This window comes from Centrocercus urophasianus, unplaced genomic scaffold (assembly GCF_019232065.1).
Source record: "Centrocercus urophasianus isolate 14NV4802_14NV808 unplaced genomic scaffold, USGS_Curo_1.0 seq_30, whole genome shotgun sequence".
Taxonomy (NCBI): Eukaryota; Metazoa; Chordata; class Aves; order Galliformes; family Phasianidae; genus Centrocercus; species Centrocercus urophasianus.
The window spans coordinates 4,651,920-4,676,891 of NW_024884867.1; the positions used below are offsets into that span (position 1 = coordinate 4,651,920).

The 24,972-nt window shown below is 44.2% G+C and overlaps 1 protein-coding gene across 2 annotated transcripts in view; it reads right to left on the reverse strand.

Annotated features, from left to right (window-relative positions):
- The window catches only part of DGCR2 (DiGeorge syndrome critical region gene 2), a 36,985-nt gene extending 12,197 nt beyond the window's left edge, over window positions 1-24,788 (reverse strand). Inside the window, exons 1-4 of one of the 2 annotated variants that reach the window (XM_042828698.1) lie at window positions 24,598-24,788; window positions 10,735-10,857; window positions 2,969-3,094; window positions 701-911 (exon numbers count right to left, since the gene is read on the reverse strand). In XM_042828698.1, coding sequence (XP_042684632.1) covers window positions 701-911; window positions 2,969-3,094; window positions 10,735-10,857; window positions 24,598-24,676 — 539 coding nt within the window. In that variant the 5' untranslated portion in view covers window positions 24,677-24,788. Of the gene's footprint in view, window positions 1-700; window positions 921-2,968; window positions 3,095-10,734; window positions 10,858-24,597 lie in introns of both variants that reach the window. The other variant, XM_042828697.1, reaches the window with a different exon arrangement.
- Window positions 24,789-24,972: the final 184 nt, after the last annotated feature.

Here is a 24,972-nt window from a genome sequence, read left to right on the forward strand (position 1 = left end):
AATTAACTTCAAAAACATTCTGAGGATCTTTTCCTTAAAATTTCAGTCTGTAAGTTTGCAAAGTAAAGAGATAACACTGAATGAAGGCACTTAATAGTTTTCCATGTTCACAAATCGCTCATGATGCCTTCCATTTCCATGCATATGCAACACACTCTTGTCATGACTGTGGTATTTTGAACCCAAAAACACTCACAGGCAAAAAACATATAAATAAATGGTTTGCTGTGAAATAACAGAATGAAATACCCCAAGTCACCAAAGCCCAGTCCTTACAACTCATGATGGCATTTTATGTCATTCTCATCTCAAACCTGCAGTCTTTGTCAGAAATGCTGGTGCTTAATGGAAACAAAAGTTGTGTTGAAAATTGTAAAGAAATATTATTCCTGTACAGTGCAGTGCAGCAGTAAATCACTGTAAAATTCATCTCCCCTGTGGTAGTTCAAGATCACTAATATGGTGCTGACACAGCCTGAAAAAAGAAAGAGTACAGTGGGTTGTAGCCTATTAATCTACTAATATTATTTAAAAAACAAAACCCAGAGATGGCCACTGCCATCTCTCAGCATGCTCTTGCAGGGTTGTTCACCTGAAATCAATGCTACCATTAGATTTGCTAGACAAACCTAACTACCAGCAATTAAACCCCACAGAAACTGTTCTCGTGTGAGATCTCTGCTCCTCCCTTCACACTCACCTACGTTGGTCCTTCCTGACAAATGTCTTCTCTTCCAAGTCCCACTCCTGTGCCAGGATAAACCTCAGCTCCTGGTCTGCAGTGAAGGTGGCGAGGGATCCGTTCACCCGCTGACATGTCTGCACGGCGTCCCAGTAGTTCTCCCCATTTAAATAGACTCTGTAACAGCTGGCTGTGCCCTCGTAGTGATGCCACCCTGTTGGGCACTTTCCTAGGAAACATGAAGAATAGAAGGGAAAGCATTCCCCCCACATTAGGATCTTCAAGGTAATACATCCTCATCGGTTCATGACAATACAACGTGTGATCATTTGCATTTGTACACCCAACATACTGCATCCATACTTCACCTCACCATCTCAGTAGGAGATGCAAGCACTGTAAATCATGGGGGACTTCCATAACTAATATTCTTCACATAAGGATTTCTCTTAAATGGACTAAAAAACTCCTAGTGATGTTTCACTGCACTGCCACAGCCTTTAAATTCTTCAATTAAGACTGATAATCTACTAAGGAAGCTTTTCCCTGAACAGCCTTAAAAATCCAATCAGCTTGATCAATCCAAAACAAAACAAGCAGCAAGAAGCAGGAAGCATAAACCAGAGGTAGCTAACTTCATGACTGCATCTTTCTATTAGGTGGCTTAAAAACAAGCCCAGCTTGCTTTGAAGTTTTCAGCCTTCTTTTAAGGAACACCCTCAGTAGAATTCACCTACTCCAGCTCAGTCTATCACTGATGATGATGGGGATTCTGGAGCAATGATTGTTTGCCTTGGAAAACTATCACTGCAAAGTGAATCTTTAAGGATCAAGAAGGTGAAGGTATGAACTGCTGTCTCTGCTTTCTCTCAACTCTCTTAGAAGGGAATATGCAACAAAAGCCTTAAGGCATTTGCGGATGAGACAGACCCACGGGCTTTTGATGGCTGCCATTCTTGGAGGTGATGGTTAACTAATAAAATTTCAGAGGCAAGCTGATGAAATTTAAAACAGACATGAAATACGATATTAGCACTTGCATTTGCAGTATTAATATTGCATGACACCTAATTAAGGTACTTTAAATTCACAAACTGTTTCACGTTTATTGCAAGCTTCAGGACTCCCTCCAGAAACAGTGATCTTTATCATCAAATAATGACACATATTTAGATCTGAATTCCCTTTAAGTGCCCTTCCTCAGTCACCATTTCTATTTAAGAAGCAATGGGATTGTTTAAGACCTGCTGGTCACGCCATTAGGATGGAACTGAATGCAATATTAACCAAACTGCAGAACATTACAGATTTTGCTATATAGGTTTCTAAACTGTTTTACTGTTCTCCACAAATGTGGCTAACAAGTTAGTATTGGAATCCACAACAGATCAAAAGACCTATTTTAATAAGCTTCTCCTCTTCTTCCCCCTTTCTAAAAAAATAAAATAAAAATAAAACTCAACAAAGAGATGAGTTTTAACTTTTGTTAATCACTTGACTTCTCCAGAATCCCGCCATGCCTTCTTCTCTGCATGTTCCATTCCTAGCCTGCCCCATCCATTCCTCCAAAGCTAATCAATGCTATCTCACTCTCAAATCACTGCATGATCCACGGAGCACAAGGAGATAGAAGCAAGAGAGGCTTAAGATGTTTGGAGCCTGAAGAGATTCAGAGACATCAGTTACTCTGAGCTATCATTTGCGAGGACAGTTGCAGAATATTTCTAAGTATTTAGATAAGGCTGGTACCAAGATGCAGACAGTAGCACTAGCAGTGATAAGGGCAGGATGTTATTGGAGTGGTATTTTGGAAGATTCCCAACTGATGTATGGAAGTTAGATGGAGAAACCTATTCAGGCACCACACTCTTCCTCGACAGACCTTCTCTTTAGAGATGCAAGTGAAGAATTTCCTCAAGTTCCTCCCTTCTTCAACAATATACTCCTCTTAAAAAGGCTATGAAACTCACATCTGAGATGCGCTTAGTTTATTTAAAAATACTGTCAAAATGACTTCAATCAGAAGTAATTGATTGTTGCACAAAAACAAGACTGCAGAGGAAGCTGAGTACTCTGCATCTACCAGTCTGCTATATAAACCATGCATTATAACAGCACACATATAAACGAAATGTACAAAACCCTTCAAGAGCACGGAACGTGAACTAAAATTAGTCAGAAATCTATGCAAGAGAAAACCCATTAATTTTCTTTTAAGACAAATTAGTCTGAGTTGTTAAACTAATTAGCAGAAAGATGGGCCAGATTTCCCAGGCTGCAACTTACTGCTAAATCGGACAGGCTGTGCCACATTGACGGTGTGAAAGCGGGTCGTCTCTCCTCCTCTCCCTCGGCTGTGCCTGGAGTCCACATTCTCCTTCCCATGGTAAGTGCGCTGGTCCCCTGTCAATCCTAAGGACAAGAAGGAACAGTCAGTACCAGGGAAAGATGGAACAAAGCAGAGCTGGCTTTACTAAGCTTTCTGTGGGTTTTAATTCAAGACAAACATATGATAAATAATAGGTAGGCAAGCAAAGATGACAGATCTCTGCAGTACCAGCCTGGCCATTTCACAAGGGACATAACTGAAATACTTACAGTTGAGAAGAACCATCGCTACATTACACGAGTCCTGCACAGATAAATATTTGGGCAGATTTTCAACAACTGCAGTTTTGCACAGATCTCCACACCTGTCCTTTTGGTCGCTGCAGCAAATGCACCCTCCCCAGTGCACTTTGTCTGATCTCGTTTGCAGAGCTCCCCTCTCTCCAGCTGTGCACTCAGAGACACGGACAGCTTTCTCAATGTATTTTCCAACATACTCTCTGAGATCTAAGACAAAACTAAAACCAGGAAAGGACTCTCCTCAAAGAGAAGAACAAGGTGTTTTATTCCTTCTCAAGCTTCTAAAACAAATGTTTGCTCATTATTTCTGAAACAAAAAGTGCACAGGCCCTAACCTGGCTGTCAGGGCTTGTGAATGGGTGCATGAGACAAGTGGACTCAGGGGCTCAGCAAAACACAATGCAAGCTGTAGTTCCACAAAGGGGACCAGGGCATTCCAGGAGCAAATGAAGCACGTGGGTCAGGTGCTGCCACTGCCTCAGCCAGCAAAACTAGCAAGTCCATAGGTAGTACAGCTGGAAGGGTGGGGGAGAAGCCTTTGAGAAAGGCTGAGACAAACACTAAGTTTAATGTGGAAATAAGAAATTAACCTAAAAGCAGAAAAATGAAGAATCTGAGAATGTAGGCATTGAAATAGTTACTTGCATGTCACCTCATACTAGTAGCTAACAGAACAGCACAAAGAGCCATGCAGACAAATTTCTTATAAAAAGAATCAGCTTACTTCCTTTTAAAGCTGATCAGCTCTACGTACCCAGCTATGGTCCCAAATAAAAAGCAGCAACACAGACTTCTTTAACAGGCTTATCTGTTTGAAATATATTAAAAACTACACGAATCAAACTTTCTCCTTTCAAACTTTAGATAGCAAGAGATCCACAGCAATTTGCTGATCATTTAAACACAGTTGGAGGCTGCCCGTTGTGTCACCCAGGGGACAGACCTCGAGAAGATCAACCATCACACAATGTACTCCTTGGGACAAACTGCTGATGAGAGCCTAGGGCAGAGTAGCTTTGCAATCATCTGGCACCAGCACACTGAGTTTTCCCCACGTTAATGGGATAAGCAAGGGATATTTGGTTATCACGTTACCCAAGGAATTACATGTCCATGGAGATCACCCGTTAAGAAATGGCTGTGTGTAATGAACTCACATGGCCTTACAGGAATAAAGTTGTAACCCCAATATTCAATATTAGAACACACTATTTATCACAGGAAAGTAGTTAGTGCCAAGAAATTCAGTACACTTCAAAGGGCACAAAATGGTGAAGTAATTCAACAGTGTGCACTGCTGATTATTTCTATTGAAGGCCAATCTATTTTTAGTTTTAGGATTGGACTCCTGTTAATCCCAGTGTAAATACTGCTGCTGAAACATTATGATCTTCAAAATGATACCCAGACATTAAAAAAGCAAATCTTTAATTAACATTATTTTTAAGGTCTAATATAATTAACGTAGTTTGCTGTATCGAAGATGAACCAAGCTCAGCATGGGAAGCCCTATTTTCCCCATGGCATCAAATGGTAACATGTAAAGCAAAAGAACCAAACACAAGAAGCATTAGTCCCCTTTCTGAAGTCCAAGCAGATGCAACACCATATGGCTGACCCTTCACAGCTAAACAGAACGCCCACAAGTACTTAACAATTTAACTCTGCCAGGAATAAAAGAGGAGTTCGTAGGTTTTAATATGCAAGATTAAGAAAGGGCTACTTGGGTTAGCATCTTAAACTGACACAATTTATGGCAGATGCCGTGAAAAATCCACAGCTCACACCAAGTGAGCTCAGTCAAACATAAGCCAAGGAGACCATGGCTCCTTCCCCAGTGCCCATGCTGGCAGCCCTGCTACTGAAATAAGGCAGAGCTCTGGAGGCACGCAGCACCACAAGTTCTCCTTCATGCCCAGAGCTGTCAGCTGCTTAATAATTTGGAGCTCTTCAAACACGAAATTGCTCAGATTTGACCTGAATTTCCTGTCTTTGAGAAAAGCAAGATGACAATTTTTTCCAGGGCAATAAAGACCACGCTAACAAGCCCGCAAATTACTCAGCTGTCTTGAAAAGCAGTTGCAGATTCAGATGGCAAAGGTGTAATTGGGCTGGTTTGCTGTTGTGCTGTGGCAATACGCAACAGAATCATTTTCTGTGTGCTTTGCTGTTCCTGTTTCCTTTATTAAAAATATTTATATCTTTAGAAGGAATAGTGCCACGAGCTGAGCTTTCAGATAACAGCCTAAGGCAGAATACCACAGCCTATGTTTCACCAGTGTTTGAAAAAGGAAAACATGCATTTTTAGTGCTTATGTGCACAGTTAATATTCTGAAAGCTATTAATTTAGGGAAGATGAGCTATTTTCCAAATCCTTCCTTTTCTAGATACTAAAGAAACACACAAGAGATAGCAGCAGTGGCAGTATTTTCCCTAGCCAAAACAATAGCTTTATGTTTTGACTATTCAAGAAAAGGGATTTGCATGGTAGTTAGTAGGGAAGGGCAAAAATGGGTTCAAGGGAAGACTCATGAGACACAGTTTCTCCTTTCCCTTTGCAAAGCACTGCATGCAGGACAGGAACATCCTCCAGAGTGCTTCTAATTGGATCAGGCCATGATTAGCATTCATGCAACTCCTTCCAATTTACAAACAGTCACTAATTCACTCTAGCATGTTTACAGGCTGAGTAATATACCATCAGGAAAGTTGCCCAACATGTCTGATTACATGACTGTTTTCAGCTGTTCCAAACTTGAAGCTACCCATGTAGAAGGAAAGCTTGCCATGCCGGATGGCTCCTACCACATTTTAGGGCAGTAAACTGTTTCAGATCTGAATCAATACCACTCACAGTTTTTCAGAACAAAAGTGAAGAATTTAGAAGAGGGAAGTATTTTGCTTCTACTCTACCTTTTAGCTGAACATGACTTGTCATTTCTGACTGCAAAACTTGCTGAAAACACTCAGAGAAAGCTCTACCTCACATACACAAGTTTTGCTATTCCTCTTGGGAGCAAGGAACACAGAGGGGACAAATGCCATGAGGTTAAGTCAGAAACAAACAGGGGCTTATCCATTATTCTGAGTTAAGTTGCCCAGTTTTCCACATACATCCACAGCAAGAGCTTCCTCGGGTGCAGTGAGGGATGAACATGCCCTCCAGCAGCCTCTTCTGCACCTCTCAGCGTCTCTATCCTTCAGACCATGTGAAAGGATGCAAAAAGCCAAGCAGCGCAGAAGGAACGTGTGCTGAGAACACACAAAAGTGAGCTGGCAGGAGCTGAGCCAGGAGCAGGCTGGAACAGAGGCATGCCAGGCAGCACTGCAGGGGGGAGCAAACACAGTGCTCAATGGCAAACACCGCTCAGGGGAGCTGGAAGCTGCAAGCTATCATACAGACCCAAGTCTGCTTTGTACGGAAAAAAGGGCAGACAAGAGACTGACTGTCAGGAGCCTGAAGTATTAAAAGAAGTATGTGTAGGGTCAGGACTCATGCAGGGGCGAACCCTGGGATCTGGGAAGCTGCACTGTTTCCCAGAGCTCCTGTGCCACAGCAAACAGTCACTCCAGCCAAGCACTTCATGAGGATGGATGTACCATTAAGACGGGTCTGTTCTGCAGCTGCAATTAAATGCAACAGGAACTACACTTGAAGCAAAGGGCATGCTGCCTAGCACTGAGCATTTGGGAAGACAGGCTTCAGACATTTCCTTTTGGACACTGAAAACACTACACCTGGAATCTTTGCATTTCCATCACAAACAGGGAATTCCAGGACACCTCTCCATTCACTGTATGTCAAAATGAAATACGAAAGCTTGTTCCCTAGGCCTCAAACTTTCTCTCCAGTATATTACCTACCGAACCTTTAGAAAGCTTTCAATTCAATCTGGTAATTCAAGAGGTGAGAGAGATTCAGGATTAAGTCCAATTTCACACCTAAAGATTTGGAAATGTACTTCAAATGTCCACAGAGAGGGGTGATTCCTCTCAGGTCTGGCAGCTCCACTCCTTGCTTTATCACTTGTGCCAGGCTGGGAAATAGATGAAACAACCCAGCATCCTGCTGTACTGTGCATCAGTCGAACCCATGGAGTGCCCTGACAGTAAGGAGCTCAAACACCACAAGGGAAAGGAAAAATGAAGCATCCTGTAGGAGATCAGCATGGCTTCATCAGGGGCTATTTGTCATTATTTAGCTTTTTAAAATGGTAGGGAGGGAAAGGAGATGTACTAAGAAGTACATAAATGTCAACAGTTTAAAGATCTCAGTATGGAGTAGTTCATCACATGTGAACAAACACTCCAATTAAGGATGGAAATGAAAGACTAAGCAACGGAAATGCTTTTCCCAATATATCATTAAGCAAAGAAGCACGGAGTTGGAACACTTTTGGAAGGAGTGTTGAAGCTTCCTGGCCATGAGGCAAACTGAAGGTCAGGTGATAATTCATGGAAGAAGAATACACTGTATGAGCCGCCTCAGCTGGAAACACCTTCCTTCACCTAAAACTTTGGGCTGTGTATTTTGTATACATGTGGTCTGACAAAAAAAGCCATTAAATATACTTATTCAGACTGTCTATGAATGAACGCCTTACCTCCTCATGTTCTGGAGATGTTAAAAGAAATGATCCTAACAAAGAAGTATTAGGGTTTGGGATGTTCCCTGTACTTAAGACAACACACAATCACCAAACAATTTTATTACTGCACCATTCTCTTAACTCAGTAGGAGATTCATTACTAACGTGAAAGAAATCAGGCTGAAAAAATGTGAACAGTGCCAAGTAACTTTCAATGGCCTTACATTAAATCACTGCAAATAGCAAAATGACAAAGTAGTCACTGGAACACACCCTCATCTGAACCGCACAAACCTAACTCACCACCACTGATGCTTCCGAGCTGCTCATGTTGAAGGGTGCCATTAGCAGCTCAAAGGCTGAAAAGTGAAAAGCTCTGCAATCAGACTCAGAGCCCTTCCTTGCAAGCTTTCTCTTAATGCTTCAGAGAGATTTCATCCCTTTTAATTTGAAGACGTTTTAATTCTCCAAGTTTCACAAGCCCGAGTGGCTTCACTAACTTGTTCTCTTAGTGTTTGGTCTGCCTTTATTGAAATTAAGAACCTTAATTACTAAGGATTTAAATTTAGCTGAATCATCTCACAATTACTCATTTGAATCTAAAGGTATTTTCTAAATTTAAAGCTGCATCATCTCTTGTTAATTCAGTGGCCAAAGAAGAAAGTTATCACTCCTGAGCATGACTTTGTGCTGCTATTATTAGTTGCTTTAGTTTCCCAATCAACGTCTCAGCAGTCGGTCTGTCCCGTGACTGCTTAGTTTCCCCAGCTTGAGAAATACATGCTCTTCCAAGCTTAGCTTGGCCTCAGCAGCATTACTTGGATAATTCTGTCCTTCTTCATACTCCAACACACCATTCACATGCACAGCAGCACATGCACTGGTCCCTGCTCTTGGCAGTTCACACAGCATGTGCCCTTCAACACCCATTTCGGCTCACAATGCTGCCCCACTGAAGTTCTGTCACAGCTATAATAGAGTTTTATGACCTACACCAGTAGTTCCTGTTCCTCTGGTTTGCTGGCTGCCTCCTTGCATTACTGTGCAAATATCTCAGCTCTTGCCACACCCAGCTGGCTGGCTCCTTTAACTTCGTACAGCCTTTTCCACCAATTACTTATCCAATTAACTTTTTCATCAAGTGGAGCACTTTCCTTCTCTGTGCTTTTCATCATTTTCCCCCCTAATACACTCTATGTCAGTTACTCTCCTCTTCCTGCATACGGATATGGAGATGAATCCAGTCTCCCACACTCTGACACTGACACTCCTTGAAGGTCTTCCCACCACGTCAGGCCAGACAGTTCAATGAGACCTAACCCAAACCAAAGGCTGAGTCCATCCTCTGACAAATTGCACTTCTATCAAATCCTCACCCTAGCCTTACACCAAAACGCTCTTCAAAGATCCACCAATGAGTCCTCATCCCCCATTGCAAACGTCGTGCAACAGCTTAAGATTGCTGACTGCTACAGCAGGCAAACCATCATTTTGGACTATTGGGATATTTCAGTATCAGTGCTTTTTGAGTAAATCCAAACATTAATGTGACTTTTTACCCAGCTATTGACTTTCACTGACCTCCAGAACTCGTAGATCCCTAGCTCTTCATATTTGGTCAAAAATAGCTAAGAAGGAGGAAGAATAACAGCACAACTATAAAAGCATGTGTCTTTAAGGACATCCACATCCTGAATAACAACCTCAAACAGGAGCTGCATTAATGGCATGACTTAATTTGCAGAACCTAGGAAGTTCCTCTCCCCACTCCCTGCAAACATACCCACTCACAGAAACCAGCCAAAAGCCTTCTAAAAAATCATTTCAAAAAAGGCACTGAGCACATCCTTTTCATTATCTGTGCACAGCACACAGTGGGGAGAAGGCTAATGAGTGTGCAGCTTCAAACATTGAGTGTTACATTTACTTTACTATTTCCACTTAAAAAAAACAACAAACCACAACTATTTAGAACAGCTTGTTCCTGCAAAATACCAACGTTACTATTTGGTAGCACCTCTGCCACTAAAATAGCTTAAAACTTAGAATGACAGACAGACCGAATGCTGTGATATGAATGTGATTCTCTACAAGCAAATTAAGTACCTCAAAGGCAAAGAGCTTCGTAAAACAGTTTTTGAACACAGCTTAGCCATGCTGTAGATGTAAGAGCTTTGAATTGTGCCACAGTTAAATTCTAAGCTATGCTTTCAGATTTCTGCTTCACTGCTGTCAGAAAATAAATAGGTTCTTTCACCTTTAAGATACATAGAAAAAGAATTACATTGGCCAGTGCATTAAAAAAAAAAAAAAAAAAAAAAGAACACCAATGAGAATGCTCCTATTTGTGATTCTATGCTCACTTTTTTTTTTTACTTTAATAACAGAACTAAAGGTAACTCAGTATCTGGAAGCTTCAGCAGAGAACTATTGCTGGCAGTAGGCCCCCGAGAACATACATGAGCTCATAAAGAGTAAATACAACAGTTTGTTTGGCAGATCAAAGTTCTCCACTTAAGCATATGAAGTGTAATCGGAACAGGTAGCAATAAAGGAAGCTCTTTACCTAGTCCAGCAATGTACAGTCTGAGTGATGCACTCACGCAACCCAAACTGTAATTCAGAACTTAACCTCAGGCTTATGTGTCATCTCAGTTTAATTGCAACATGATTTTTTCCCTGCAAAGAAAGTCTCTTTTTCAAACTCCAAGCCTTCCTCGCTGCCAGCACATCTCCAGACTGTCAGCAGCAAAGTATGATGCAGTCAACTGAAAAAATGTTTGTAGAGTAAGCCACACAAAAAGATAAGGTGGTGTTGGGTTGAGCAGCCTTACCTGGACAGTCAACTTCATCGCTCTCGTCCTCGCAGGTGGGCCATCCATCGCACTGCCAGTTGGAAGGGATGCACTGGATGGTTCCACTCCGACACGCAAACTGCCCCGGGGTGCAGCGGAGCTCTGCAAAAGAAGAAAGTTGTGCTTTGTCTCAAATGTAATACATTCTTCTAAGTCTAAATATACATAAATTGGTCACTGTGCAATGCCTGCTGAATGCTGCTTAGCTTCAGATCATTTCCATACTTTCAACTGGATGTTCGCAGCTCTAGCACACAGGAGGGCCTGCTTCTAGGGTTTGAGAAAGAATTCTAGCACAGAGCCATAGTAAAAATTTCCTAATTAAAAATACACATTAGATCTAACTGGCAGATTTCTGGTTTGCACAGACATTTCAACTCAGCTCTCTCTATGAAATGCAGTGCTCTGATCTACCAGTTGCTACTGCTGTATTAGCCTCACCCAAAAAGAATACGGATATCACTGAGAGGTGAGCTTTCTACTTACAAAATACTAGCAAGAATACAAGTTGATCATGTTAGAACAACATATTCTCTTTAGTTTCTAAAATGGATTTTCAAGACAATTGCACTATAGTGTGTCTCACTTCTACTCCTTTCACATATCTGCAGATAAGCTGGTCTCTCTAACACAACAGAAGGAAGGCAAATACACATTTGCAAAGCCTTCCCAAGCCCAGCTCCAGACTGAGATGAGAGCTGTGGGACCCAGAAGCAGCCAAGAGCAGAGCTCCCCACTTGCATCCCACAGGGCACTAAGACAGCTTGCTCACTTCTCAGAACTGAGGTGTAAAAACACACTACAGCAGCTTTTAAGTGCTGCCATTACACAACAAACTTACAACACAATTCCCACTCCAGTCACTACATACACCAGGACCCACTCACACATGAACTACAGTCCAATGCAATTTTAAGCCACATCACAAAGGTATTTGTAAAACAATTTCCATACTGCTTAACCTTCTAGCTTAAGCTCTGTTGTAGAATTCACACCTATCAGCACATCCTTCAAAAGAAACTGCCAATATCTGCAAACATGCAATGCCTGCTGCTACAACAGCACTGCCTACTTGCCATCATTATTCTGTCAGTTCTAATTAGCATTATAAAAAGTATGATTTTTCAAAGCTTTTTATGTATATACTCCAATTCCATCTATCAAATGCCAGAACCGAGTAATTCAGCTTAAATGTGTGCCCCTCAATATCTTTCAGGAATATCTCACCTTCACTGCTCCATCACAGCGCATCCTTCTGCACTGCTACAGGGTACTGACAATGTACTCTCCTAGGGCAAATCCTCTTCACACCTCACCCACTTGGATCATAGTCAGACCACAAAATGGCTGTAGCAGACTCCCAGCCTGCTCCTGGCAGCACAGCTCAGTCACAGAATCATAGAGTGGCTTAAGCTGGAAGGGAACATAAAGCCCACCCAGTCCTAACCCTGCCATGGACTAGCTGCCCCCCCAGCTCAGGCTGCCCAGGTCCCATCCATGGCCTCAGACACCTCCAGGGATGGGGCATCCCCAGCCTCTCAGGCAGGCCTCATCTCCCTAAGTGAAAAACTTCCCCTAACATCTAATCTAAATCTCTACTCTTTCAGTTTAAAATTCTTCCCCTTTATACTCTCACTACAATGGCAACTTGTTTTCCCACATTCGCGCAGCATCAGCACGGAACACCACATTTCTTAATTTATGGCCATTCCAAGCAATGAGCCTCTGGTAGATGCTTTCCCATACAAGACTGCTTTCTGCCCAGCTGCAGGTCTCCATTAGACTGCATGTGGTCTCTGCACAGATCCACACATGCCACTAGTGTGGTAAGTACAATTACACACAGCTGGGCCAGCTAAATAATGACACTGCCCTGAAATCACAGGCATTAAAATAGGCCACCTACATGCCATAATGTTGTTGCTTCCTGCGTTACAGACACTCCTCTATGAACAATGTGTGTACAAACATGTTTACGAAGGCAGGGTCCGGTGCAAAATGAAAAGCTCTGCGTTCTGAAAACACTGTCAATATTGATTCCTGTGCTCTTCGCCCTGAGCCCACCTCTCCCTGCATTATTCAAGCACCCAATTCACTGTGAGGTCTCTGGAAGAGTTTCCTCTAAATCGTTTTGCTTCTATTTGTTGCCTGCTGTGATTCACCACAAACAAGATGCAATCACTGAGGAAATCCAACTGCCTTGCCAAATGGGCTCATTCCCCAGCTGGACGTACCTAGCACCTCCTTGGCCATCAATTCCAAAGGCTGGTTCTCTCCAGCCAAGCCCTTGCTGCTGTTGGAGTACCAGAGGCACACCAGGAGCACAGCAGCATGCTGCATCCTGCCACATCCCCTGCCCAGCTCTGTTCAGGACACACATTAGCACCAGCAAACAAAAACACAGCACAGTGCAACCCTCCAGCTTTCTCAACTCAGTTTATTTGGCATTTGTTGGGAAGAAGGGAAGCAAGCACCCAATGGAAACAGCATCACTCGTAGTTCTCTACTACACACAGCATAAACTGACAGGTTTTGTATCAGCTCTACAAACTTAACATACAGCACAGTATCATGTTCCTGTTGAGCAAAGACCTCAAATGCCAATAGCAATTTTTGGGGGGCGAATCATCAGATATCCCAGTGCACCCACTGGAGTCACTCACCCAAGATAAGTCAAGCCAAAGCTAGCTGTGGACCTGAAAACTCACAAGACTGCTGCAAACTTAATTCATTGAACACCACAAGCAAGGCAGTAAGTTAGGAGTCGTCAACTCCTTCAGCCGCCAAATATTTTCTCTAAGTTAGCAAGCAACAAAATCATCAGGACTTTTAATAATACAAAAATCCCAGTTTCCTATGGGAAGCAGTTTTCAAGGCAGCTGTTTATGCCTCTACAGAAAACTTTTTTTTCCTGCAAAGATGTTCCCAATTCCGTCCCGAATTCCAGCACAGCTGCACAGGTTTCATGCAGTGAGCACCTTGTCTCCATTATAAAACGATGCATGAAGTCCTTCCAGGTCCAATTATCTCATTTAATCTGAATAATTGAGAATGTTTTCCTTCTGGGGCCTGAGCACAGGCAAGTCCTGGTGCATGGCTCCAGCACTGTGCTGCCTGGGAGCAATGCTAACTGTGGCCTGTGTTTTCTACTTCAAGTCTTGCAGCAGTGCATTTGGACAAGCAGACCTCCTACTTTCATTTTAAATAGAACTAATTTCTTATTCATCTCTCCCCTTTTCTACGCAGAAAGCACAGGGACAACTAGTCCCTCAATAAAAGTGTTATAACTGAAAGTAAGGCTGAGAGCATCTAAATTCAGAACCCGCAACATAGTAAATCTCATTGAGAGCTCCCAATATCAAATAAAGACCGTAAGAGCCACAAGAAACAAAGTGCTGATTCAATACAAGTTCACCTTGCTAGTTCACTTTTCTGAATGAATTTGATGAGGTCGCTTTGAACCAGCAAGCTTCAGATCAAATCTGATAGCATCTGTCCACATTCATTTCAAGCCGTGTCAGCTACAGCTTTTCCTCTGCCACCACTGCCAGCCCTGAGTGCGGCATGAGGACCTCAACCCAGCTGCTGTGAGGGCAGCCTGCATGATGGCCCAGGACACACCACCAAAGGGTGGGAGAAGTGGCAGAGGTAGAAATAATTCTTCGGAAAGGGCAAAAACCATCAAGCTCTAAAAATTTTCAACCAAGAAACAGAAGCCAATTACACATGGGGCCAAACAGGCACTTTTCTGGCTACAAGCACTACAGAGCCACCAACAACCTTCCGAGAATACAAGCCAGTAGGCAACTATGAGTGCTTTGCTACTGTCTTACAGGGCTATCTATCTTCCCTCAATTCAAGACTGAGATAAAAAAGAAACTCAGCCCAGCAAAATTCTACACCAGAGGTCCTGCCTCAGGTATGTAACAAACACCTCCTGCAAAGCATTATTTGAGCACACTGAAGCTTTCGGAATCTAAATTCCAATTAAAACACTGCTGTTTATCATCTAGAAGATCCACTGAAAAAGGGAATATCTGAAAGCAGAATCTCCAAGCCAGAAATGTGCCACTGACACACTCCCTCACTTTTAAGCCATGCATTCCTAATGCAAACTCACCATCCACAAGTGGTGCAGGAACCCACAGCCTTGGCAGCTCCCAGTTGAAGAGATGGGCACACGTATGAAGCAATGCAGCAAGGGAGCTATTGCTCTGAACCAAAGCCCAAAAGCATACCACTCATTTCAGGAGAAAGCTCTGATACAAAGATTAAACTCTGACTGCAGTCACTGATGATGTGGGACTGAGCTGCTATGACTTAATTTCTCATTAATTTAGAGATTCATCAGCCAGTAAAGTCTGATACATTAAGATACTCTTTTGGCAGCCAACACTACGGATGGAAGCCAGCTTTTAGTGTTTACACGCCTAGCATTGAATCTGTTTCATTCTGAAGACAAAGAAATGCCACTCTTCATCTCCTATGCTAATTGTTCTTGTCTGCTGTGATTCATTTGTATGGAAATTAAAATTTGATTAAATGCACAAAGCCAGCATTTATTGTTATTTCTACTATAAACTACTACTGTAACTGAAAAGACAAGCTCACATACAAAGTCATGTACTTGAAGCTGTAATGAACAATGGAAGCTGTGTGTACTTCGTGTACATTGCTTATTTTGCTCAGGTTTCTCAAGACTGGACCTGGCAGATCTTCACATTTGTTTACAGACTGAAGGAAAACAAAACTGCTTCCTGCTTTCTCAATGTCAGAGTTGCTTGTTGCATCAAACCAGATGAATCAACCTGCAAGAAAATATTCTGAAGAGGCAATTACTGTTATTGAAAGCTGATTAAGCAGTAAGGAAAACACTGGCTACAAGTGCTATGGCCAGGAGCTCTTCTCATTCAGATTTTCTTCAACTTGTCCAACAGGTCTTACTTATATTTTATAAGAGCAAATCTACGTGCTTTAGATCTGTACCTACGTGTTCCACTATCATTTCGTATTTTGACACATTTAAGAATAAATCTATTAAAATTGAAAATGGCTTTTTTCTTATGACAGATTCTGTGCATCTCGACCCATGCTAAGCTTTATGAGCACAATTAGTTCATGGCACCTCTCATCAGAGCTGAATACAACCAGTACCTCTGAGCACCAGCACCTCAGAATCGGAGATCCCAAAGTTCCTTGTTCCTGCTAAGTGGAATTGTAACTTCCAATAAATAAATAATACACATTACAGGCATTTCAGTTCTCTGCATGACCTCAGCACGTAGTTTTGTAAAGTAATTAAAACTGTGACAGCGCTCCAGCTGAAAACTGTAAATTCTAATGAATAACTAATGAGCATTCTGTATTACTCAGTGTTCTGTCATACTGAGTTATGCTAAATGACCCCAAAAATCCATCAGAAGATTTCACATCGCATTCAGGAATGTTAGCAGCCTGCTTCCCCTCATCCCCTCCAGACCCATCGATGTTATACCTACACCCAAATGAGCTTGGAACTGACCCAGTTTCTTCCTGCTCACAAGTGTCATTCACTCCGATTCATTGTCTGCTCTTTGTCTGCAGGGTAGATTCAATGCCAGTAAGGATTAAAAGAAAAAAGCACACACAGCAACACAACCTTAGGCAGTGCAAGAGACCCAGCACTCAGCCAACGCTACACAGGAGCGTCTTGAGTGAGAACCCTGGCTGTGATTGCCTAGACCAAGAAAATACAGATATTGTGATTTATCACTGTGGACATTTATTCCTAATACTGACACAGAAAGGGGGAAAAAATGCAATTCTCAATTCCTCAGTACTGCTAAAACCCAACAGAAAACAAAGCTTGCTCCTTGAGCTTCGCTAAAAGACTATGAATCATGCAATGCAGCACCAGAGACTGAAAACTGCTTTATTTTCCTAACGGTGATGATAGCAGCTAAGTAACAGGCTTGTTTTTTAGGGGTTTTTGTTGTTGTTGTTGTTTTTCCTCAAGAAACTGCTACATTATGATAATAAGCAGATTAGCTGGAGGGAAGAGCAAGATACAGCTCTGGCACAAAGAATCACTCACACAAAACCAAAACCACAGAGACTCAAGAACCTTTAATATGGCTCAGAATTAAAGCCTACGTTTCCATTACACTAACAACCTCTTTCAGGACTTCAGCTGTTCTATGAAGACTGAAGCAGGCCTTCATGTTTAGTTCAGCAGCACCAAGTGACCTACGCCAGTGCTGCACCAAAGCCTGCCTGCACATCCTCCATTTTCCACCCAGCAAAAGTAATTCTGAGCTGTAGCTTCCAGAGGGCCCTGAGGGCCATGGCCTGCTGCTCCACCAGCCTATGTTTGTTGGAATACCCCTAAGAAGTGATGCAGAGGATCTAAGGATACCCAAGCACTGTGTGCCATTGCCTGGGAGCTGCCTACCAGAACTACTCACAGAAATGCAGGCAGTCACATTAGTGCCTCTCCTCCAACCTGCTGCAGCCTCAGGATTAGAGAAGAACACAAACTACAAAGCCTTTCTGCAGGAAGAGCTAAGGTACAATATCTGCACTTACGCAAAGCCTTATTTTCACTTCACAAGGCTCACCAGGGAAAGAATCTGTATCCCCTGGGGCAAAATAAACTATAAGCATTAAAAAAAAAAAAAAAAAAAATCCAGCAAAGAAAACAGTTACTCAGAGAAATAGGAGTTTTCCATAGAGGAAAACTTCAATCCAATGTTCTACATGAACAACATTAATATTTTCTTTAGATCAAGTTTCAACAAGAAGAGCATTCAGATGAAATGTGATAAGAGCAATTCAAGAACTACCAGAGCAATCAAGGCTAATTTGTAACCACCCTTAAACTGAAAGTAGGAACTGCCAGATTGCAAAGATATTGGGAAGCAGCTCCGTTGACTTCCAACAGGACAACACATGTTCCCACCTTGTGGAAAAACAAAACAAAAGCTAACGTCACTGTTTCTCTAAGTACAGGATTTATATCCTTTATATCCCCAAACTTTCAGCAAGAAATGCAAAGAAAACACATCATTTAAGGTCAAACATGCATTAAGGATACCTTGCCGCAATAACCTTTAATGTCAAGCAAGAAGGTAACAAAATCCTACATGTGAAGTCAGGCATTTTTAATGACAGCGCTCTCCAAAAACTAACCCCAGCAATTTCTTGATTTTAAACCGAGAGAACAGGCCTTTCACAGAGCCTTGAAAGTTACAGCCTCAAACAACAAGGGCAAACAGGAGGTTCTATACGCACATCAGCACTGTTCAAACGCAGCCCGGACTACAAAAACCTCTGGCTCCTGCTTCATTTCTCTTCACGTCTTGCACAGGACTTAACGTGCAAGCACCTAGAACACTTAAAAGCAAAAATTTGATACACAGAAACATTCTGATCTGGGATACTGAGAACACATTCTATCCTTTGCAAAGTAGCTGCTGCAGTAGCTGTCAGGCACCGTGGCAAATAGTCGTGCTTTGAATAGCATTCCATGGATCCAGGGGAGCCCAGCACGGCAGGAATGCAGCCCGCGTTGGTCACCGCCGCATCTGCCATCACACCATGTGTGATGCCATGCACTCCCATTCTGCAGTAAAACAAGGACCTGGGCAAGAGTTTCTTGTATCAAAACATGAGGCTTAATCACCCACATCCCACCTGCTTGGGCTCAGAAAGCCACAGATGGACACTGATACAGCACAGCACTCTTGCACAACTTCTCTCCAAGCTCCTGCCAGAACACAAGGTGCTCCTGGTTAGGTCTGCACTTGGATGTCACTGCTATAAGACTCCCGGGTTTGGTTTTTGGCTTTGCTCCTTAATCAAGTAAAACATGTTACTCTTAAGTCAGAAGGAATCCTTTTAATTTAAACTGCTAATGAACGTGAGCACAGACAAAGCAAAACCATAGACACGAATCCTGCAGGACAACCCAGTGTGTTATTCAGAGTCCCTCCCCAGCACTGGAGCAGAAGCAAAGCTCAATGTCCCCATCCACCACCCACCTCCCCTCTCCAATTTTATGAAAATAGGACCAAAAACCTCAGAAAGCATAATCAAATATTTGCATAACTCATCCTCAGCCAATTCTACATTTCCATGCACTAGTCAATAAACACAGTGGAAACCAAATATAACACTTAGATCAAACAAATTTAATTTTAATTAACTAGGAAGCTGAATGCTATTTTGTTTAGCTTTACTTAATGAGGCAACTATCAATTCCTACTAAGCCTGAGAAAATTTGTATTTCTCAATAATCTAAATGGTAGGCATCAAACACTGACTATAACCTCCTCAGCATATAACGAATACCATTAAAACACTGTTCATCAAATACAGAATGAGAGGACTGACCCTTTAGCACAAAGCTGAAATTAAAAGTTTCACAGGAAACCACAACACACCAGAGATCTGGCACTTTGGGAAATGCAGATTAAAGGCTCATCCCAACTCATGCGTTTAAGTCACTCGACTGCTGGAGTTCCGCTGCAGCTCATCAGCGCCAACCCAAGGAGCTGAGAGTTCTCATCAACCCTCAACAAGTTCTCCGCCAACTGTACAGTGAGTGCAATGCACGGGTTTGTGTCTGCCACGCACAGACGGTCCATGATACACAAACTCCACCAGGGCAGCCAGCAGCCCCATGTTAGCGCCAGGCACCAACTCACACTTGGCACCAAGAAGAACTGCTGGCCCTGGCAGCAGAACAGTCTTGGAAACTGGCAAACAGCTCCCTAAAACTGCAGTGTATGGGGGACACATGCTCAATACTGTACTTGGGCAGGAATCATATGCTGCAGCTGCAAAACAAACAACACCCTGCCAGCCAGCCTGACCGAAGGAGGCTGTGTTTGGAGGCTGTGCCACAGGAACCAGGAGAAGCGTGCTCCTTCGGAGCTGCCCGTGTTCCCCTGCTTCATTTGGAGCCAGGAAGGTGGACTGCCCAATTTCTCACACCTTCCAGGTTGGTTTTCCAGCATTCACTGAAGGATTTTACCTCTTTCATTCTCAGTATCTGAAGTTCTGAACTCTTTGAACCTGCTGTGTCAATCCCCAGCTGCCTGCAGCAGCACTTCTCCATGGCCTCGCCTTGCTCTACTCCTGAACCCACTGTGGGGACACAGAAGTCACGTCTGTCAGAATCCCCTTCTGCTCTACTGCTTCTCAGAATCCCAGCCGTGCGCACCAAGCACTGTCTGCCTGCAGGCCCTTGCTCCTCCTTACTGCACAGGCACAGCAGCAAGCCTACACGCACCCCAAAGTTGCTTTACAATTGGGAATGACCAATCTCAAAGCATCACAGCTGCTGCTCATACTGTTGGCCTTGTCCCCTCAGTGACAGCGGCTGCAAGGAAGAGCTTTTAAATCCAGCAACCTCGTTTACAGCTCAGAACAGCAACAAACAGCAGAGCAGCAAGGAAAACAACAACTGGAGCACTGAAAAATGAGGGGCTGAGCGGGGGGCAGGCTTGCGTGCAGCAGCATTGGCAGAAGAGGTGCAGTGAAAACCTTCTGCCTTGCACCAAGCCCTCGTCTGGGAGTTCAGCTGAATGCAAACACAGGGACTGCAGCGAGCAGCAACATGGAACCCAACAAACATTACTCATCGCAGCTTTCTCCAAGGTAGACAGGGAACAAAAGGCAAAATCAGAGCTTCTACTTGCTAGCTGATGCAATCTCTCTAGGAGAGAGGAAAGCTGTGCCTTGGCCACATTTTATGACTGATCTATTTGGCTCTTCAACTGAACCAACTGATACAACAGAATTAGTCAAAAACAAACAAATTCAACCCCAGCATACAAGATTTGCTGGGGGTCTTTTCAGACTCCTAATTAAGGAGCTCTGTTTAAGAGCTACACCTTTAGATCAACAAGAAGGAGCTGGCAGCACAAACACTAAGTACTGTACGGCCCCAAGGCCCCAGCACCTCTCCTGCACAACCTCGTAAACCTCCAGCCATGCACACCAAGCAGCACAGCAAGAAGTGCAGACCCTAAGCCAAGGCTGTGGGGTGTTCGATCAGACACCTCGCAGTGCCAACTCTGCCTAAGCACTGCCAATCTGATAAACTGCACTCAATTTTTAGGAGCCAATCTCAGGCTAGAGGAATTACTTCCTCTAGCTAGCCCTGAGGTGGAGGAAAAAAAGCTCCAAGAAGAACTCTATTGGCTTTTAGCTGCCTGGTAAATGCTGTAACAAGAAAGCCCAATGACCTACATTGACAAGCCTCTGTACTATACCACTATTACAAAATCCAATATATAGCCCGACCACGTTTAAGTGTTTTCCATTAGCAAGCAGACTATCCTGTTAAATATGAAAACGTGTTATTGTCTTCAGCAATGATCTTACTTAATCCACTAGACAACATTCCCCAGGGTGCTGTGCCGATCATTTCGGACTGTTTAAGTTCCCAATACTATACAAGGACCCCCAAACCTTTGCTTTACACTTGTGTAATGGGATGTTGACAGAAACAGGAACTTTCTACACATCCTCAAACTGCGCTGCAAAACCAAATCCTTGGTTTCCATCTCTGATGCTTGTTAGACAATTGCAAGAAATGCACGAGTGCCTAAACCCAATTTAGTTCCAGTACAATGTGACCCTGTTAAAACATTGCTGAAATATTTCCTCACATAAAAACAACAGCTCTCAGCCGGCAAGTTCAATAACCTGAAGCAGATGTTGTGAGGCGTCCTGAAAAAGACATGAAGTCCAAACCTAACATGGCAAATAGCTCAAAAAACGGGTGTCTGATCACTGGATACAGCCCATTCTGTGCATGTTTAAAAGAAATATCGAGGTAGCCATTCCCTGTGCACCCATGTAGTTGCAAAGGTCTGACACACTGATCTCCAGTGCACATGAGTAGCTTCCAAACATCAGGAGAAATGCTCTACTAAGAAATAAAAAATAAAATAAGAACAAAATAATTAATAAGGAACATTCAATAATGCATTAAGGAGGAAGTTTTTCACACAGAAGATGACACACTGGAACAGGTTGCCCGAAGAGGCTGTGGATGCCCCATGGAGGCACTCAAGGCCAGGCTGGATATGGCTCTGGGCAGCCTGGGCTGCTGGTTGGCGACCTGCACACAGCAGGGGGTTGGAACTGGCTGAGCATTGTGGTCCTTTTCAACCCAGGCCGTTCTATGCTTAAAAAGAAGCTACTGCTCAAAATAAGCAGTTTATGGTCAAAAAGGGAAAAAAAGAGAAAGATTTTGGGACAAATTCAAGCTGAGATTCTCAAAGACATAAAAGGGCCATTAAAAGCCTACTGGCTGAGAAAAATGTAGCTGCCCATGGTACCTTCAGGAACCCACATCTCCACAGCCAGGGCTGATGTCACGGCCTGCTGGGCGCACCCAAGGTTGTTAGTGATGGTAGCTGCGTAATGCAGACTTTTGTCACCAACGCTGAAAAATTGGCAAAACAAAGAGGAAAGGAAATAGGAATGTTCCTCTCTCAGTTTACTAACAACTATCTCACCCTAAATGCGGAAAAAAATAAGTCCATGTAAAATCACTGCCTTTCAGCTTCCCTGAAAAGATACTACAGTTGAGGAGGCTTAAAAGAAGGTTTTATTTATCTGAAGAGCACAGCAAGAACACGGATACAAAGCTAGTGTCAAATTAACATGGAAGTACAAAGAGGAGCCTGATTCGCTGGGACTGAATTGTGAAGGGACTACACATTCATCTCAGAGTACATAAAGCCTCACATCACTCTGCAGCACTCATTTGATAGCTCCAAGTACAGATTTAAGTTAAGCAAGCTGCAGGCATCCTTTGTAAACCAGGAAGACAGTTGCTACAATACACAGGTTGAAAGAAACATACAGAAAAACAAACACAACCAGGAAAATAAACTCTAAGTCCGAACGCTACTGTAACTCTCCTCTGAGGAAATCCATGCACCTGCCCACAAGAGACAGGGGACACTTCACTGCCATTCTCCTTGTTTAAAATGGGAAATTTGGTTCTGCGCACAGTCCACACTCACACGAGCTAGATTCCCCATTTGTACATTTTCACTCAAGATAAGGCCCTACAATATTTAAGCTACTGAGCAGACGACCTGTTGGAGACAGTAAGTGAAGCAAGTTAAAAGCAAACCTTTGCAAAGCAGGTGAGGGCACACTGCAGCACCCACCTGCAGGCTCTCCCCAGGGCGCAGGAAGCACCACCATGGACAGCTCAGGCACGGTGAACAGGATCCCAAAGGAGCCCCTCAACCAGCACCCAGCTCCAGACGCCGACCTGCATGAGGCTGCTTCTGCCACAAGGTGAGCTCAGGTTCCTACTTTACGTGTGGTTCCATAGGTAGCCATACACATGCACACCCGTGGTTCAAGCAGAGCATGTGGAATTGCTGTGGAGGAATCCCAATGCCACAGCTTCCAAACCCAGACCTGAGATGATGACAGCTGGGGGATGTTTACAAACAAAGTATTTCCAGCAGCCTAGCTAGGAGACCACAGATCTTTAAAGTCGATACCTTAGTGCAATAGTGAGAAATATTCAAGGAGCAGCACTCAAGACGAATTCTTGTCTTCTACCACCAAGTACTGGATGCTAACAAGGATCTGATACCATACTACAGCAACACATGCTCTGACACTATACAGAAAGTGCCATTTTCCAATTTCTAAAAGGCTCCAATGCTCCATTCCAGGCTAGAGAGGAGCCCAACACCTGAAAGAGGATACAGACCTCTCCTGAGTGCTTCCAACCAGTGGCTCGACCGCCCACAGCATCAGCCATAAGGGCAGGTGCCTGACATGGAGCTGACATTGCATCCTGACCAACAGAAAGGCCTCTAGCTTCTATAACACCAGCTAGGCTAGCAGATTTTTTTTTTTTTTTTTTGGCTACTTAAGTGCATGTCATAAGCCCTAACATACATACTGCTCTGCCAAAAAAACAAGATAAAACAAAGCAAGTCACACACACAGCAGTTTCAACATCCAAGTTTGTTATTTCAGACAGGCTGCCTACACTGACCCAATTGTGCTTCAGCTGTACCGAGAACTTGCTTGAACACAGTTCACTAACAGTGTCACGTTTTATTAGTTTGGATCATCAAAGTTATTTCAAAGGGAAAGAACAAGTGGATTTCAAAGTTACGAGAGGAACGCCATCGTTCTCATCATCATACTGACAAACAGCGAGCAGCTTCCAGGGCAAAGCTCACCGTGCTATAGAGGACAGCCTCACACCGAGGCTACGGATCCTCCTGGAAACAGCTGTGAGCAAGTTCAACACCCAAAGAGAAATGAATAAGCAACATGGTTCAAACAGTAGTCACTTTCGGCCAACAAACACCAATAATTTCTGAAAAGTTAATCGTTTTCACGCTTTAAAGCCATGTGCTAATAGGAGCTACCAGGAAAATCCCGTCGCTGCACCGCTTCCCCGAAAGAAGCAAACACAGAAGCGGGGACACGATGCGGTAAGAACCGAGATGCAACAGGGCTTTTTCTCTTCGATCACGGTGAGAGGCGGCTCGGGGCTCCCGCACGCCGTTCCGTGCCACCCAACGCACGGGGCGCCGACGCTGGGTCTCAGGCAGGGCAGCAGCAGCACCCGCCGAGCCCGGCGCTCTGCTCGTCGCAGGGCTGCGCGTATTTCCCGCGAGGCTTTCAAAGCCGCTCCTCGGCCACCTGCGGGGCTCCGCGGCGCCGCTCCGCTCCAGCGCAGCCCAGAGACGTCGTGCTGGTCTGGTCCGGCCCGCAGCCCTTCAGCCGAGCCGCAGCCCAGGCCCGAGCGGCGCCGCAGGCCCCGTGCCCGCAACCCGCCCCCCGACCCCCCTCCGCCCCTACCTGGCCGCAGCGGCTCGGTGATGCTCAGCACCAGGAGGAAGAGGAGGAGGAAGGTGCCGCTGTCCGCTTTGGGCACCATTTATCCTCCGTTCATCCTCCCCCGGCGCAGCGCCACAAACCCGCGGGGAGCGAAGCGCGGAGCGACGCTCGGCGGGAGGAGGAGGAGGTGGAGGAAGAGGAGGAGGTGGAGGTGGAGGTGGAGGCACGGCCGCCGGACGATCCCGTCCGCGCCGAGTTCTTCCCCGCCCCGTCCGCCGCCGCCCCCGGGCGGGAGCCAGCGGCCCTGGCTGCGGCGGCGGCTGCGGGCGCGGGGGTAGCGCGGGGGTCGGGCGGCGCCACGCTGCGGGCCGCTCGCCTGGCTCCGGCGACGCACAA